This window comes from Scomber scombrus, chromosome 16 (assembly GCF_963691925.1).
Source record: "Scomber scombrus chromosome 16, fScoSco1.1, whole genome shotgun sequence".
In the NCBI taxonomy this organism is placed as follows: domain Eukaryota; kingdom Metazoa; phylum Chordata; class Actinopteri; order Scombriformes; family Scombridae; genus Scomber; species Scomber scombrus.
Genome location: NC_084985.1, coordinates 11333209 through 11351388, shown reverse-complemented (window position 1 = coordinate 11351388; position 18180 = coordinate 11333209). Strand labels below are relative to the sequence as shown.

Genomic DNA, 18180 nt, shown 5'->3' with positions numbered 1-18180 from the left:
CAATACATATGTACACAAATATAAATATATAATAAAATATATATGCACATAAATTTATATAACCAAATAAATAAGGAGAAAAAAATACATTTCATATGCATTACAATAAGTCAAGTCGAGTCAAGATTAATTTGTAAAGCACATTTAAAAACCTCAGTTGACCAAAGTGCTGTACAGTTATTAAAATACAATATAATCATGCGCAAATATAATATATAAAATAATAAATAAAAACAATAAAAGGAATAGTAAGAACTCAATTTAAAACAAAAACTAAAAAAGAATAACATAAATTAAACAACTATTTACAGTACAGAAAAGGGGTAGTTTCAAGGGAGTTCAACAAATATTTTTATAATGTTCTATAAATCTTTTACTTTTCTTATAGTATATCAAGAAAAGTAATCAAATGTACTACATTACGTTGATTAAGTGATTGAAATAGTTGCATTACTTATTGCATTTTAAATGGGGTACTTAGTAATCTGTTACATTTCAAAAGTAACCCTCCCAACACTGATTATCTATAACTAGTTCACTGTTTTCACTGCTTGAAGGTTAGTATTTGTAACGTGTGCTGGTGTGCGTGTGTGTAGCTGCATAACAACTCAGAGCACTGAATTACATTTTGGGCGCAGGGAGGCGTTAGCAGCACTAGTCTGAACCAGAACTAGCTGTGCTGCTGCTTCTGCTGGACGGACAGTCAGAAAAATAAGCTGCTCGCTTTGCAACGGAGCTCTGAAAAACTGAGTTAGCACCAGGATATATATATAAAGAAAACTGGAACGCCACCACGGATTTTTTGTGGGATAAACGTACTGGCCTCGCTGCTAAAACGGTAAATGTCATGTCATGTATGTAGTATAAATGAAGAGCCCACATTAACATTTAACAGGGGGTTAGCACGGCGGGTACATGCTAGCAGCTGCTTGTAGCCCGATGAACGCAGCTAAAGCTAAGATGGCGGTCAAATTATTTACATTAGCTAATGCTGTTAGCCGAGCATGCTAACAGCTAAAGAAGACGTCGATGCAATAGTTCGTGATTAAAGATACACGTACTGTTAATATTACTGCTGCTTGTACATGAGATGTTTCTTTACTATTAAGTGTTTGTTGTAACATTGTTTGCTTTGCTAAACGCCAGTGTTGCATCGTCTTAACGTTAACATTAAGGCGAAGGAGAGAGAAAAAAAGAAAAGAAAAACATGAGCATTTTATGAACTTGGGATGTTGTTGTGTTATGAATCTAGCCACTCGAATCTTGTAGTGGTTGCTAAGTAACATAACGTTAGCTTTAATCGTGTATATGAACTCTTGTTTGTTTGTTGTTGTCATTAGCTTTCAGCACCGCTGTGATTAGTCTAAGCAGTGGTGGGTCGTAAATAGTTGATTAGGGTCATGCAACAGGGTTATTAATACACCCCCTGCATTTAATCACTATTTTAACACATTTCCAAGCATGCTTTTATATTTTGTTAATCTGTTTTGCTGCATTTTTTTAGATTAAGTGGCTTCAAGTTGTATCTTGTTGCTCGAAAAGTGTTGAACTGTGTGTTTCTGTGGTTCATATCTACATGAAGGCCTCCCTACACAACCACGTTTCTACCAAATGTTACTAAGCTGCTATTATTTAATCAGCACCTGTGGCTTTTGAAGAAAGCAGGAGTCAGTCCCAAAACACTTAATTGCTCCAAGTAATCTAGTGTGTTATCTTTTCATCACATTTTTGTCAGCTGCCACTCCTTCAAATGACTCTCATAAATCACTATTAAGTGCTCTATAGTGGATAGCTGTTAACTCTGACATGTAACTCTGATAACTAACAAAACAGTAATTCCAGTGGTTTTTAAGTCCAAATTAATGTCATGAACTTTATGTTTTTTTAAAATTCAATTTCCACACAGATGCCTCACACGAGACGGTACTCGTCTTCGGACAGAGACAGTCGAAGCAGCTACCAAGACCGCTACAGAGACAGAGACAGAGGGCGACGACACCGGCACAGAAGATCACCTACCTACTCATCAAGTAGTGACAGAGACAGAGATCGAGACAGAAGGGGACGGGGACACAGACAGGAAGGAAGTTTTGTACGCTCAAGGAGGTATGTGTGTGTGTGGGTGTATGCTTAGTTTAATTTATTTATGTGGTTCTTTAGTTTGCATGTTTGTATTTAACATTTGCCTCTCAGCAAAATGTCAAACAATTGCACACTCTCAAAGTATTTTATTTGGTTCTTCAGTTAGTTTTGTCTAAGTCTCAGTTGGTTATTAGACTTCAAAGCATGCCTCTGTCCTCTGATTCAGTCGAAGCTATGACAATCGGTCGACGGAGCACCGACCATTTGACCGAAGATACTGCGAGGGATCCAGACGCTTGGATCAGAGCCGAGATCGAGACCGCGACAGAGAAAGGGAGCCACATGGAGCAGCCGAGAGTTACTATCCACGCGACTTCACCCCGAGCATGTACGACTACCGTCGCGGCCGCGAAAGGGAGCGTGATCGGGACGAGTCGTACCGGCGGAAAGGCAGCAGGCGTAAGCACAAACGAAGGCGGCGTAGAACCAGGTCCTATAGCCCATCCTCCTCGGTGAGTACAGCCAGACCCGAGATTGTGTTTTAACTCTCCTCATCCTGTTTCCTTCCGTCTCTCTCCTCCGCTCAGCTCTTTCTGTCTCTTTCTTTCTTTAACCATTTGTTTTTCACAGCTCCTGGACTTGGTAAGTAGTACAATCTTTATGATTTTTTTTGTTTGTTTTTTTGTCTGTCAGAGGGATTTTGTTTTTTCTTTTTGTTTAAGTGGGTTTTACTTAAATAGATTTTTTTTTTGGGAGAGCATTTTCATTTTTATGCAAACACATTTTTCTAGTAGTTTATTAACGATCAACCACTAATTCTTGCTGCTCTTCAAAGACACCCTCACCACCACTTTCTTAATGTTTTCTTTTTTAATTACACCCAGTCACATTTAAATCTGTGGCCTTACCTTTCATTAAGTTATATTTAGTATATTTACAATTTATATTGACAGTTTAAAAAGGCCTTAATGCCTGTTCTAGTAGTTGGGCAGCTACTTGTAAACTTGAGTGCAGGTAGGCTGAAAAGTGAAAATGTTCTACCAAACACCATGCAAAATTTAGATTTTAAGTGAATGAAGATTTTTGTATGGATATAATGGCATTTGAAATGTCTTAGATTTATTCAAATGCAGCTGTGAGTGGGTTATCACCGCACTTATATGTTGGGTAGTATAGTTTTAGGTGAGATGGTGGTTGAATTTATAATGTAATATCTTTTAAATATTTCCTGCTTAATTACATATGGTCTTCTCCTTTTTATTTTCCATTTTGTTTATCCTGAAAAGTCAACCTGATAAGCTTTGAATTAGTTATATTACTGTCTTTAACTAGTTTTTGCGTTGATGAATGGATATGCCAGTTGCTTCCTTGTTTGTAAGCAGCTGTGGTTTAAAGGTAGAGGGGGGAGAGGAGCAGAGGACAACATGTGATCTTTGACTTGTTCCCTTGCACTATATCCCTATCGTTATATATTTCCTTCACGTGGTGTCATGCGTGAATCGCCCCATGACCACCAAACCTACCTACAACCACAACAACATCAACTACCACCAACACCACCCTCCTCCTCCCTCCTCGTCTACCTGTACCGCCTGACGCCATGGCTGCGGCTGCCCCTGAAAACTCCCCTGTTCCCTTCGGTCGTGTCGTGACCTGCTGATGGCGGTTTGGGTGTGAATACAGCGGAGCAACAGCCGGACGCGGGCAGTGAGTGTGAGGGACGACGAGGAAGGGCACCTGATCTGTCGGAGTGGGGACGTCCTGCAAGAGAGATGTACTCACTGCCACTACTCTATCGTAACCCTTCTCCATATGAGTATTAAAGCATAGAGCATTTACATGACATGGGAGTGCCTGATGATGATGCCTTGCTAGAATGCTCTTCGCTCTAGCTGAAATAGCAGGGTGGATTGCAAGAATGTTGAAGATTTTGAGAGGGACTTTAGATACCTCGTGCTTTTGTTCTAGGATTTTAAGATGTGGAGCATTTTCTATGTTTCACAGGTTACTTGACTTTTCTAAAACATAGAATCTCATTTGCAGCTGTTTGTCTCTGATGCGTTTTTAGTTAAAAACACAGTTACAGTTTTAAATCTGTAACTTAAGCTAGTCATTTTTCCATTAAGACGGTTTTTAGGGGTTTTCTTATGTTTTTTTTTTTTTAAGTGGACACATAACTGCATCACTTATTTAGTCTTTTTTCATTAAGACTAGTGCAACCAGCACACACACATATACTGTAGACACTGAATTTATAAACATTTTATTTAACTTTTAGCATTGTTAGGATCATGCATTGTTTAGTAGGAATACTGATCATTTTTCAATGAGGGGTGTGCCCTCATTTTCGATGGCTGCAAATTGGTCATCAAAAAGAAAGGGAGCGCTTTACATTTGCCCCCTTATTTCGTCACATGTATCGTAGTGCGTTCAGTTATCGTGATAGATTACATCAAAGTGTTTCGAGCCTGCCCAGATTGAATAGGCAGCCATTTGAAAAGGGGATGGGCGCTAGCATTGATACGCCTGTCTACACTTTTGCATTATGTATTGCCGCTGAAGTCCACATGTCTAATTCTCCTGTTCTTTCTGTCCCCGCTCTCCCTCTCTTTTCCTTGTCTCTCTGTGTTGTGTTGCAGATGAGATTGTCAGCACTTTGGGGGAAGGCACCTTCGGGAGGGTGATGCAGTGCATTGACCATCGCAGGTGTGTGTGAAGATGAAAAAACAAAACAAGAGTTGTCAGTCTCTGAGGGCTTATTTCCAAGACCCACAATTCACTGAAATGTATAGAAACAAGTGTGTTTTATGTCATACTAGTGTTGAGCCAATGAGAACTTACCATTGATTAGTGCTGTATTACTGTTTTCAATCAGTTAAAATTCTTCTATCAGAAATGTACGTGAAGCAAATTTTCAGGGGCAGGGTAAGGGCCTATTTTGAATTTATCCTTTGGAGATCAATAAAGATACCTACCCTAATATATGTTAATGTCACTGTGGTGTTACACTCGGGTGTTTCTGTATGAAACTCATCTATAAGTGTGGTTTACATACAATACATGTAAAGCATTTTTGGTGTTTTAAAACCTTTGTTTTACTGAATACTTTCTCTTATTTGTAACAGGGGAGGAGCTCATGTTGCTCTGAAAATTATCAAAAATGTGGAGAAATACAAGGAAGCAGCTCGCCTGGAGATCAACGTACTAGAGAAGATCAACGAGAAGGACCCTGACAATAAATTGTGAGTTGTGGCTGAGTATTGTGGTGCGGCAGTCAAATTAAGATCATGTCCACGGTCTAAAAACTGTGAACTGCCCTAGTCCTCACTGCTAAGGCTCAATCTACCAATACTGACACCGACTGACCCTTAAAACCTTTTGGTTTAACTGCAGTGAAGCAGTGTTACATTTTCCAACCTGCTGTACTCTGTTTACCTTTCAGCCTGTGTGTGCAGATGTATGACTGGTTTGACTACCACGGTCACATGTGTCTCTCCTTCGAGCTGTTAGCTCTCAGCACCTTCGACTTTCTAAAGGAAAACAACTACCTGCCCTACTCTATTGGTCACGTCAGACACATGGCCTACCAAGTCTGTCTCGCTGTGAAATGTAAGTTATTTTTTTAAGTCCTCTTATTTGATTTCAATACTTAAGAAAGAAAGTTGAAAGAGTAGGGAAATGAATTTGTTTGTCCGCTTTCTGTCATAAAGCACTTGGTCTGAACACGTCTAATTTAAGTGTAGCATCCCAACAAACAGATGCTTACATGTGGGTTGGCAGGAATGAAAGCCTCTGTTGTTTGTGGTTTATACACTGTGTAGCCACATGATGGCATTATAGGTCCAAAGATTTGTTGTGACTATTAATCAATCAAGCCTCTCAGGAGCAAAACAAAGAAGTATGTCCTGAATTTTGTCCCAAATGTCAGTATCTACGTGTAGTTTGTTGATTTTTCCTATTCCAAATGCTCTAATTTGATTATTTATTGGATTATATGTATCTTATCAGTATTTATATTGTAACTATTAGTATTACGTGTGAATAATATTCTTATCCAACCTAAAAGTAGCTTTGAATGTAATTTATTGTATGTGAAAGAGCAAAGAAACAATAACTCATAACATGTTTTTTTATCTCTTCACAGTTCTCCATGACAGTAAGCTGACACACACAGACCTGAAGCCTGAAAACATCCTTTTCGTCAACTCAGACTTCACAATGTCGTACAATGTAGAGAAGGTAAGTTAAAGCAGATTGCAAGAAAAACACGGAGGAAACATTATCTTTGTCTACAAATGTTAGTGGCAGGTTTAGTTAAAAAACCTTTTTGACCACTTTGATACTGACCATGCAGATGGAGGAAAATTTTGTCACTGTTTTTTGCTTTGAGATCTGAGTAAATATGAAATACCAGGGGAAACAATGCTCTCTCTATGCAGCACACATGCTGCTTCCAGACATCATTTGCATAATAATTTATAGAGAAATTAATTTAAGCTCCAAATTTGTGATTTTTCTTTCTTGCAGAAGCGAGAAGAGAGGACGGTTAAGAGCACAGCAGTACGTGTGGTGGACTTTGGTAGTGCTACATTTGACCACGAGCATCACAGCACCATTGTGTCGACGCGGCATTACCGTGCCCCCGAGGTTATACTAGGTGAGGCCAAAAAAATCCCACTACATTTTAGAAGAGACATGACGAGTATGATAATACTCCCTAAGTTCTATTTGATGTCCTTATATTTAAAATCAGCTTGGAGATTAACAGCTGTACCTGTTTCATTTGGCACAGCTCAGTTGTTTTTTCTACATTTCTGTAAATCAAACATTTACCTGCAACTTCTTGTTGAAACAGGCTGTTTGTATCGATTAAGCTCAGCATTCCTACAATACAATAAAATTCACGTAAATTAGACAACAGTTGCAGCAACAACAGCAAGTCACTGTCAGGGAGAAATAGGTATTGAGATTAATTGGGTCTGGGTTATTTTGAGGAGTACAAGCAAAAAGAAAAATTTAGCTACAGCACTGAGTCATTTGCAAAATAATGCGTCAGCGTTAACCTCAGCCTGGAGTACTCTCTGTATTGGACGCATTGGTCTTGGTGTTTTCAATAATTCATCACATGTTTTTGTTCTTCAGAGCTGGGCTGGAGCCATCCTTGTGACGTGTGGAGCATTGGCTGTATCCTGTTTGAATACTACCTGGGCTTCACCTTGTTTCAGGTACAACAGCCTACTTCTACCAGCTGGCTGTAACTAAGATGCGTGACTTCATTAAGGCCTGAGGATATGAGGCTATGGAAAGTAGGAGAGATAGTTAATCAGTTGATCTGGGCCTTTATTAAAAAGAATATCAAAAAATCCATCCATCATCCACCTGCCCAACTGTGTACCTGCTTAGCTCTCTTTTATCCTGGAGATCAGAGTAGTTTTGTGAGTAAATAGAGCTGAATAAATAAAATAAAATAATTAGTAAAATAAGTTAAAAAAAATGAGGGCCCAATTAGGACTGATTACCTACTCAGAGATGCTTGATAAATGTTGGCCTATATCTCACCAAAGAAAGAAAGAAAGAATGTGTTAATGGCGTGCATAGCAGCAAGGAGTAAATCCAGTGGTTAATCCCGTAGAAATTAATGCGCTATGTTAGCTTTTGACTGTCTTGAAACTGTGTGTAGCTGCAGAGCTTGTAGTTAAACCCTGATCATCTTCCGAATAAGCCTCTTTCTTTTTTGTCTTTTCTTTGTTTCTCTTTCGTGTTGGATGATGTTTTCTAAATCAATCTGAATTTCTTTCAGACTCATGACAACAGGGAGCATTTGGCCATGATGGAGAGAATCCTGGGACCAGTGCCGTCTAGGATGATTCGTAAGACGAGGTGAGAAAAACATAAACACAACCAATGATAAAATTCAACGTGACACACTCATGCATTCACCTTTTTATGAAGAAATCAACATGCACACACTTGAATGCTGCTCACACGGATCCCTCTCTACTCTCAGGAAGCAGAAGTATTTCTATCGGGGCCGCCTGGACTGGGACGAGAGCTCGTCAGCGGGGAAATACGTCAGAGAAAACTGCAAACCTTTACGGGTAAGAGCAGCACTGGGTAGTGGAAAAAGTGAAAACTGTGCTGTACTGAAGGAAAAGTGGTGTTTATTGTTCTTTTCTTCGTGTTCTGAATATTCTTCTTCATGTCTTTGTTTTGTATCTTGCCAGCGGTACCTGCTGTCGGAGGCGGAGGAGCACCACCAGTTATTTGACCTCATCGAAAGTATGTTGGAATATGAACCTTCCAAGAGGCTGGTGCTGGCCGACTCCCTAAAGCACCCTTTCTTTGAGAGCGGGGGGATTGGCGAGGCGGCAGGCAGCAAGAACTGGGAGGGCAACCGGGACATCAGCCGGTGACCCAAAAAAACCCCCCTAAAGACTGAATGACTGAGAAGAAAAAGTCTTTTATATGTGGAGCAGGTGAACTGTTGAATAACGTGGGGCTTTGGATGTTTTCTGTCGTATGTCATTAAAGCATGGACACCTAAACTTCTTGCTCCTCCACCTCGCCACTCTGTCAAACTCTGCAAGTCACGAGAGGCATGTTTTTTTTTTTGCAGCAGAGACCAAAATAACCCACAGACGACTGGTGAAGAGCCTAAATGATTTTTTTCTACCGGTCAAAACCTCAATAGAGGACAAATTTCTAAACAGAAGATTGTTTGTACCCAAAGTAGCCCTCTTTGCAGCTCATCTTCCTTTTGACCTCTTGAAACACCATCCTCCCTTCCCTCCTTCCTTCCGTCCGTTTATTTTCAGCACATGTAAAGAAAATAATTCACCTTTTTTAAATAAGCACTACTAAAGCCGGTCATACAAACCAACTCAGTTTTGGAGAATAAATATCTTCAGATTCTGAAGTTAAAGAAAAGAGGAAAAAGAAGACAGAGCTGTATGTGCAGCACAAGTCCTCACCCACATAATGGTAAACACATTATGTCGAGGCACCTGCCATCAGCCAGATGCTATGCTAATGTCAAACATTAAAATTTAATATCATATTGCTTGAGCTTTGATTGATGAGGGCAAACTATTAAAATATTTCTTCAAGTTTTATTCCAAAACAAACAAAAAAACAATGCAAAATGCAAGCGTCTCAAAATTTTGTTTACGTTTTTGATAAGTGAGCGCTTGCAGTGCGTCATAATTTTTCATGTTATATTTTTTTTAATGTATAAAAAGATTATCCCCTATATGGAGACTTTTGCCCTCAATATCTGGCCTTAAAGGCCTGTTATTATTCGCCAATGAGATGATAATGGTGATGGACACTCCTCACACACGGGCCTCTAAAGCCTGTCTTATTGATAGATATATGTTTGTTACGTTATGCAATGCTTTCTCTGTGTATGTGTGTGTGTGTGCGCGTGTGTGAGTGAGTGTGTGTAGGGGTGATGTGGGTGACACTCTTATGTTAATGTTTTGCTCATTGACTTCTTTGTAGTTCTTCAGCATTAAACATGGGAACATTCTCACACATTCAAACAAAAAAAACAAACTGCCTTCGTCGTTTGACGTGGACAGGCTGGTGGTCTCCACTGAGGTTTAAGCACACAGCTCCTGGTGGCTGCAATGAGCCACACACCACTCCTGTTGATGATATTTATTTTTTCTTATGGTGTTTTTTCGAGCTCAAATAGGTCATTGTCCCCACACCCCCAACCTGTACATGGTTTTTTGTATGAAATGAAAACATATAAAACTGTATATATGTATGATTGTGTAGAATTAAAGTTAAGTCCTCCTTTCTGAAGGCTCATGGTGCTCTCACTGTTGGTTTGGGCCTCTGTAGCTAAAGGGAGGCGCTCTGTTTTGAAATACCATAACTGTGTCTGAGACCATCTCTTACCTCACTGACTAACACCACTGCTGGAGGATTTGCAAAAAGCTCAGAGGTGTGTCTGAGATTCAGGAGTGAGATACATTTTCCCTGTTGAAAAAAGGGAACTAATTGATTGATTTTGAAAATTAGTACAATAAATTAAATGTACTTTTAACTTGTACATATGAAAAGGACAAAATTACCGAACATTTGATTAAAGATAGTTAATTTCATGTTTTTTTCTTTAGAAAGCAGTTCAGCATGCAGAGCAGTATATTATTAGGGTTGGTTAAAGACAATTACATGTTAGTTTTACCTCCAAAATCCACCTTGGTTTTGAATTGGAGGATATTTAAAAGCTTGTAAGCACTCTAGGAAGGATTTGTTCCCCAAAATCAAATCACTGTTGACATGGCCAGGAAACCTATTCTCAGTATCTTGCCTGTTCCCGCTGTCTTGGTTGTTAATTTGTGTTGGAAACTAACCTCTCTTTTATTCCCTTTATAAACCAACGCTAAGCTGTCACCCTGTCAGGACAGGAATAGAGGGAGGCCCCGAGGATCTGCAACAACAGGTGTATCAACGCTTCGTCACGTAAGCTCTATCCTTCTGTCGGTAGGTAACCTCACTCGCTGTCCCCATTTAAGTTACTTTTGACCTATCCATGGATGGTTGGAACAATTTGGTGGGTGGAGGGGGGGGGCTGTACAGCAAAAATATACAGGGGTCGGGGGGCATTAGGACCAGATATAAATATCAAACATTCAATTTCAGAAAATGCCACTTCATAGATGAAGAGTATCTGTCATTTTTATTGTAAGAGTGAAATTGGTAAAATATGTCAGCGGTGGAGGAAGTATTCCGATTAAAAAATTGTTTTAATAATTAAGAGGAGCAATAACACAGTGTAAAAATGTAGTCAAGGAGAAGTATAAAGTAAGTGTAAATAGTCAAGCAAAGTACCTCAAAATTGTACTTAAGTGTAGTACTGGAGTAAATGTGCCTAGTTACATTCCACCACTAGTAAATATGGAACCGATAGTGTTCATTTACCAATGTGTAGATGACACAGATCTTGATTTAACTGGCATTTAAGTAGCAGTCCGAGGCATCAGAGTATCTTGCTGGGATGTATCTGGTTTAAGAGTCCTCTCCAGACCGGGGCCAGATGCGTAATACTGTGCAGGCACAAGGCCAGTAGTATAAATACGCATTTGTGTCGTCAGACTGATGAATCTGTGCGTATGCATGTTTCTCTGTTTTCTAAATCTCAGCCATTGTAGAACTGGCCACATGTGCACAAGCCTGATTTCCACTCCTGCAATGAGCCATAAATGGGTGAGGACTCGTCCTGAACCAGCTGTTTCCGTATCATCATGATGCCCGTTTCACCAGTCTCTACATCTGCCAGTGAAACAATCAGGAAAGAAGTCGTGCAGTTTCACAGCTGTTATTACAGAACAGCTGTTATTACGCACGACCATTACGCACGGCTGCTCGTCTCTTTGTACCGCCCTTATCATTAACTCATCACACGGATCTGTTAAAAACATCATCAGCATTTATAGCTCAGAAATGTACTCAATGAATAGTTTGTAGCTCGTATTTAAACCGACTTTATCTAAGGATGAAATAAAAATATACAAAACGCAATCAAAAAGTTGTTAATGTTACGTTTATAACTGTTTGAAGGCATTTTACAACCCAAAAATCATTGTGTAGCTTTTTGCCAGACTAAATGATGTTTCACTTACATATTTAGCCTTTTATCTTTACACCTCATCTCTTCCTCATCACATCAGTCTGTATTTAGATAGAAACAGCAGCTGATGTGAGGTGTTTGCGTGGTATTTTGTGCGCATGCATCGTTCATCGTTATCTGGCCCCTGAACTCAGCACTGAATGAATGAATCAGTGAATGAAATCATGAGTCATTCACCTGTCTCTGACTCACGTGCTTAATGTCGCCAGTCAATGAAAATGCATCCTTGTGTTTGAAAGGTAAGAGGGTGACGATTCTGTGACGCAGAGGCCCACCACCATCACCACCACCACCCTACTAAAAAGCCAGCACGGTCCATCTGTCTGGCTTCCTGGCCAACAACATTGAACAGCTGCGACTTAAAACACAAACATAACTATAAAAAAAAATTAAATGACGAACATGACTTTTAAAACGTGAGCAAAGCCCCCCCCTTTCACCTGTAAAAAATAAACATTTCTATGAGCTATTTTAGTGATCGACGTGTAAACAAGCAGCTGTTATCCTGCTCTGTTGTTAATGGGATCAACTACTTTTGCGTCTTCAGCTAATCCCGGGTCGAGGACCTCAGAGGTCATCAGTTAAATCCCCCATAAGAGCAGACAGTGACACAGCAGAGTAAATACACTGGGAGCGATGCAAGGGACGGATGCTGCACTTCACAGCTTCAACCAATGATACAAACAGCTGATATTGTCCAAAGGAGATCTACCACTTACAGGTTTGTCTTATTGTTTCTTTTTGGGTATTATTGTATCATATATATTGTGTTAAATTGCACATTATGTTAACATGATAGCATTAGAAAGCAAGATGACCTGAGCATATGAGAGTGATTCTTTAACCTTTTGATGGCAAGGACTCCTAATCTGACATGAATGAGACCAAGGAGCCCCATTAGATAAGATTTTTGCTTTTAGATGTTTTATTACATGTATTTATGCCCCTTTGTTTTATTGCTGGGGACCCCTGCAGCTCCCTCTCCCAACTTTGAGAACCACAGCCATAGACTGACTTTAGATACAAACACAAGAAAACCTTAAAATGCTGTTAATTCATGATGATTTTATTCTCTTGCAGATAAAAAGACACGTCATTCCTGGTTTAAACTGGAAAGATTGTTCTAGGATTAGTAGAAGTGAGGATAAAAGTGTAAATCCTGTATCCTGGCACAACATCGACACAAGACAACTCTAGATATGGATTCCTTCAGGTCGCTGAAGCAGTTCACCAGCTGCGTGTCTGGAACGATCACCTCGGCCAAGAGGAGCCAGCCTGTCCGCAGAAACAGCTTAGCCCGCAGGAGGAGCATCAGCAGGAGGAGAAGCGTTCCTTGCAACAGCAGGAGGAGAAGCGTTCCTTGCAACAGCCAGAAAGTCCAGGACTCCTGGCTCAGAGTGTACCAAGCTGAACTGAAGAAAGAAAGGTAGAGTGGCTCCAAAAGTTCAGATTCATGGGAATAATCTGTTAAGTATAGTGATCAGCACTAAAACGGGCCTTTTAGTCTCTTATGGTCATCCAGGGATAAACATTAAAACATCTGTCCAAAGCTGTAAATCATTTATAAAGACCAGCCTTAATGTGCTCTTATAGTGAATAACTGATAAATGAATTAAAAGTTTTCAGTTGCTGTTGTTGGTATCCAGCTGAGACTCTTGACCAGACATGACTTGGCTTAATGAGGATGAGGGATCTTTCCTCACATGAATAAGCTGCTTGCCCATGTGCCGCTCCTAATGTTCCTCTGTGTCGTCTGCCAAAAGGAAACGACAGCAGGATTTACTGGCCAAGAAGAACTCCAGCGGGTCCGTGAGAACAGCTCACTTTAGGAGCCACCACTGCCTTCCACGGGTAAGTGAGCAGTAAATGGAAGTTAAAAATGATCTTTTTAAATCACTGTCAGCTTAAAAAAAAATCCATCACTCTTCCACTCTCTTCCACATTTAGCAGAAAACCAATGTCAGGAAACCAGCATCATCAGCAGCAAAGGATGCTTCCTTCTTTGGAGCTTTCCAGGGCCTCAGTCTGGATGAACTGTTGGGAGGCACAAACGGATCTCCTTCCGTCTCTGCTCCTTCTGCTGCCGGAGGAGATCAGTGCAAGGTTATGTGAGACTCGACATTCAAAGACAATCAGGCTGTGCTCGAAAGATTATCCTTCCAAGGAGACTTTGACCAAAGAGGGACCTGCACGTGAAAAAGCTTGTGGAGGAAATGTGTTTTTAGAGTTCAAACACCTTGTTACCTAAAAAAAAAAAAGTTGAAAATGTTTGGATGGCTGGTTTTACGTCCATTTATAGAAATGTTGATTTTATTTAGAAAAACATTTCTTGATTCCATGACGTGTTTTGCAGATGAATCAATCTTTGTACTGTTTCTATTTCTAATTGTCTGCTAAATGAGAACTATGTCTATTAAATGCAAATGTAAATCTAATCGGGTTATTCATAGGGGCATGTAATACTGTAGAGTGCAAAACATCTGCAGCAGACGTTTCTGTGAGGTGACGACCTCTCCAGAAATATCTCGTGTGCACTAATCTGACGACATATCTACTCCACACTGTAAGGTAGGCTTGTTAACACCAAGCTTTATTTTGTATTTAAAAAATAAAGAACAAAAAGCAAACTCAATGACCAACCACATTTTCTTTTTCTCTTTTGGTCAGTTACATAAGTGGAAGATGCATCATTTCTCTTTCTGACATGAGGCAGGTTATGATCTCAGGGTCCAGATCACGAATATGTACATTAGAAAACCAAGTACAAAACTACGTTGGTCAGGATGAAGAAGTTGCCGTACGACGTGTATCCTGATGACTGCGTGAGGGCGACTACACCGCTGACTGGAGACGACAAGGGGGTGGTGGGTGGGTGGATGGGGGGGGTACACAGAACTGGGGGGTTTAATCTAGTGAAGTCCGATTTTAACAGCATCATTCCCTCTGTTCCATCTTTACTTTGGGGGGCTTGAGGAAGGACCTGTTCTTCTTTTCTTTAGTTTTGCCTTTAGCCTGGAAGCTCCTCCAGCTGTCCACACGCCCATCTCTTGTTTCCTGAGGAGTCACATTTGTTAAAAAAAGAAGAGTATTTCAACTGAGTGCCAAAAACAAAGCCAACATGTTTCAGTGTATTATCAGAAAGTAAAATAGTGCAGGGACACACCTCAAAGTTTTTCTGCCATTCTCTCTCTCGCTTTGCTTTATCTGCTGCCTCAATTTCTTCCTCTCTTGCCCTTTTCCTGAAGAAACAAGGAGAAAGATGAATTAACACATGACATTCTGGATGAAGTTTGGCGATAATAAAATAAAAATAATTTTCAGACATAATTTGGTGGTAGAAAAACTAGATACTGATGGCAGATACTGTCAAAATATAATTTGTGTCTTTTACCGTTCATGCATTTCCTTTGCTTCCCTTTCCTTCCTCTTGATTGCTAGCTCTGCAAACAACTTCATGGTCTGTTTGTACACTGCTTGCTTGAACTGGAAAAAGAAGTAAGAAAGTATAACTCACATGTAGTTCAGCTTTGAAGGACAGTTATGACAAATGTGCAGTTTTAACATATTAAAACCGTGATTTTAGAATGTGACACATGGTATCAATTGTTTAAAGACCGTTACTTTAAAATCCAGCTATGTTTTTTAACAAATCAATCCTCATTTAAAGAAAGTATGCCCCATTTTCTTTTTTCCTTTGACTTACCACTTCTTGGTCATCCTCCTCCACATCCAATGACTTCCCTTCTTTCTTCAACTGTTTCTTTTTCTCCTTTACCTGTTGGGAGCACACAATGAAAGAAAATAAAACGTTACCAAACAAACACAAATCAAGATGACACAAAAAATGTAAAAGTAAGGTAAGGGGGATGTAGCGACCACTCACCATATGCTCAATATATTCCTTTCCTGCTTGAATCACGTCTAAAGCTCTTTTCTTCTGTTCTGGTTCCAGTAACAGTTTGTATGCCTTGTCCACAGCTACAACACATAAGATACAAACATGGATTAAAACATGTTTCATTTACTACTCATCATACACAACCACTTTATATGATTTGGACATCATGATACGGAAGGTACATGGATTAAACTATATATAAAATATGAGGGAAGTAAAAATGAGCATTTATACCTTCAAAAGCTTTCTGTGCTCTTTCTTGGTCATCCTGATTTTTGTCTGGATGGACCAAAATGGATAACTGCAAGATTATAGAAACCAAAGATTAGAGAATTATGAAACAACAAATGTGTACTATCATTATCTCCACAGATGGGTCATGTCTTTAAAGAAAGGTTTTTAATCTCACACGTCAGTAAGATGTTTTGCTTACCGCCCGAAATCTTTTCTTCAATTCGTCATCTGTTGCATCGGGATCAATCTGCAGCACCTGAACATTTTAATGACAAAATGTCAATATTAGTTTACTAGTTTGCTGCAATCCAATTGTTATGAGAGTGATAGTGACAGTATGTAACAAAAAACACTGATTACTTGAGACATAAATTTAATTGCTATTCTACTTATTTATTTTTATTTCAATTAAATTAAAATCAATCTTTATAAGTTAATACTTTGGATGTTTAGCCTGATTGTCAGACTAAATAAACCAATCTTAAAGCTGCCACTTTGAGCTCCAAACATTTGTAATATAACATTCATTGTGACATTTATACAGTAAAATAAGTTCAGTTTTTCAAGTCCTTATTAAAACACTCAGGTGCCCATATGAACAATGAAACGTCCCTCTTTGTGTTTCACTGTTGAGCTGTGGTGAAGGTATAGTAACAAAAAGAGGGACTTTGGCACTTAAAGGGCTGTAACAACGAAAGATTTCTACTTCGTCTGACTCATTTGGGCACAGATTGTGGATTTTAACCCGCATAACTTCCATTGTAAGTGCTTTACAGTATGAATGCATCTTCCAATGACCAGTGTGAACCGGAGGAATGATTACAAATATATGTCAATTATCATTTGAGCACCTGATTATTGCTGTAAGAGGGTCTTGACAAGTTAGGAACCAGCCTTTAACTACATATATTATGTAAATACCTAATAAATGTGTAATTGGTTACCTCAAATGGGTTGAGATTAAAGTAGGATGAGCCAGGCCTGAGCAGTCTTTCTATCTGCTGCTTGGAGGTTAGCACAGAGTCTCTCTTCTCAATCTGCTTCACCTGTCAAAAACACATCAAGGAAACCATCAAAATACAGCCAAAGATTCAACCTACATGAAAAAACAATCTGCACACAACCAGCATTTAGGAGTGAAAGATGGTGAGTAAAATGTGATGAAAGACCTCTGCATCTTTTCTTTGATACATTTATATTTGGTGTTATTGGTCAAACGTGCACTGCATTGCAGGTGATAGAGGGCTAAAAGGAGCCGTGTTAAGTATGATTAAATAAGTGCTAAGATTCAGCGTGAGCCTAACTGATTTGTAATGAATGGGAATAAGACAATTTAAAGCATGATCGCTGTTTCGTGGTGTCCAAACCACCGCATTGAAATTAAGTCTCAGCCACTGTTAGCTTCTGTCGTTGCGTTAGCTCACATCTTGGAGGCCTTGCCGGGTTATGAATACGATAATAACCAACCTGAGCTGATGTAAAGAGAGCGAACAACACATTCAAAGTACTTTAATTCACTTGTATTTAATCGTACCTCCGTGTAAAAGCTTTGAAATAAATCATCTGAGACGCTGTGAGAGGAAGGCTCTCCCCCGGCAGCCGCCATCTTCGCCGTGGTTTACATGTGACGTAAGACACCACGTGACCATTCAACTAAAATAACTGGTAACCCTATATTTGAGAAACTCTCGCGAGATTTGTACGCGTTGTTTCCACATAATGCGCTTTAAATAAAATAATTATATTTTAAGACGTGACAACTTTGTGATTATACAGGTCTTGTTAGGTTAAGGCCCAAATATGACTCGATTATGGTTGCGGAAAGCTCATATTGCGGGTTTAAATGGTCACTCTCGCGAGATACTTCACGAGTTCGGGGTTACCATATAAACACGATCCTAAATTAATACGAACGCGTCATTTCATTGACCAGTTTAGTTTTCTAGTACGTGCTCCATGCATTACAAATAAATCCTGAAATGATTAACGCGAATGAAACGCAATAAAGTGTAATTTAAATTAATAAATAGCCACGGTTGTGTAAGGATTGCTATACATACTCATTCAACACCTTAAAATACAAACGTACCTATAACGAAAACCGCATGTGAAATCCAATTTGTAGTATTAGAGATGGCCCATAAAAACGTGGACATATATTTTACTTACTTATGTAATGTTATCAGGGTTTAAAAGCTTGCAACTCTCTTCTCCAATTTGGTGCAGTCATATAAAACCTGTGCATCTACAAAAAGTTTAACCACTGATTGAGGGGCAGAGGTGACACTGACAGGTTACAGTGGTCCACCCTCATTTCCATGTGTTT

The 18180-nt window shown here is 39.4% G+C and overlaps 3 protein-coding genes across 4 annotated transcripts; 2 read left to right on the top strand and 1 right to left on the bottom strand.

The window, feature by feature from the left end:
* Window positions 1-585: 585 nt before the first annotated feature.
* Window positions 586-9887, top strand: clk2a (CDC-like kinase 2a). 2 transcript variants are annotated; one of them, XM_062436541.1, is made up of 13 exons: window positions 586-838; window positions 1907-2106; window positions 2309-2594; window positions 3766-3856; window positions 4722-4788; window positions 5208-5324; window positions 5525-5691; window positions 6227-6321; window positions 6610-6739; window positions 7225-7307; window positions 7883-7962; window positions 8090-8180; window positions 8307-9887. In XM_062436541.1, exons 2-13 carry the CDS (start codon window positions 1907-1909, stop codon window positions 8493-8495), a joined length of 1596 nt encoding a protein of 531 aa, XP_062292525.1. In that variant the 5' UTR covers window positions 586-838; the 3' UTR covers window positions 8496-9887. The 2 variants fall into 2 exon arrangements, with proteins under 2 accessions (XP_062292525.1, XP_062292526.1); XM_062436542.1 differs by lacking the exons at window positions 586-838; window positions 1907-2106; window positions 3766-3856 and having other exon boundaries at window positions 2482-2594.
* A 1678-nt stretch (window positions 9888-11565) lies between these two features.
* On the top strand, window positions 11566-14147 carry si:ch211-81a5.8 (uncharacterized protein LOC560648 homolog). The gene is made up of 4 exons (XM_062436547.1): window positions 11566-12443; window positions 12803-13148; window positions 13486-13573; window positions 13670-14147. Exons 2-4 carry the CDS (start codon window positions 12922-12924, stop codon window positions 13832-13834), a joined length of 480 nt encoding a protein of 159 aa, XP_062292531.1. The 5' UTR covers window positions 11566-12443; window positions 12803-12921; the 3' UTR covers window positions 13835-14147.
* A 144-nt stretch (window positions 14148-14291) lies between these two features.
* On the bottom strand, window positions 14292-17461 carry dnajc8 (DnaJ (Hsp40) homolog, subfamily C, member 8). Its single transcript, XM_062436546.1, has 9 exons — window positions 17389-17461; window positions 16799-16900; window positions 16054-16110; window positions 15855-15921; window positions 15606-15700; window positions 15426-15497; window positions 15114-15205; window positions 14886-14961; window positions 14292-14776 (listed from the first exon to the last, which is right to left on the bottom strand). Exons 1-9 carry the CDS (start codon window positions 17458-17460, stop codon window positions 14657-14659), a joined length of 753 nt encoding a protein of 250 aa, XP_062292530.1. The 5' UTR covers window position 17461; the 3' UTR covers window positions 14292-14656.
* Between the last annotated feature and the right edge of the window lie 719 nt (window positions 17462-18180).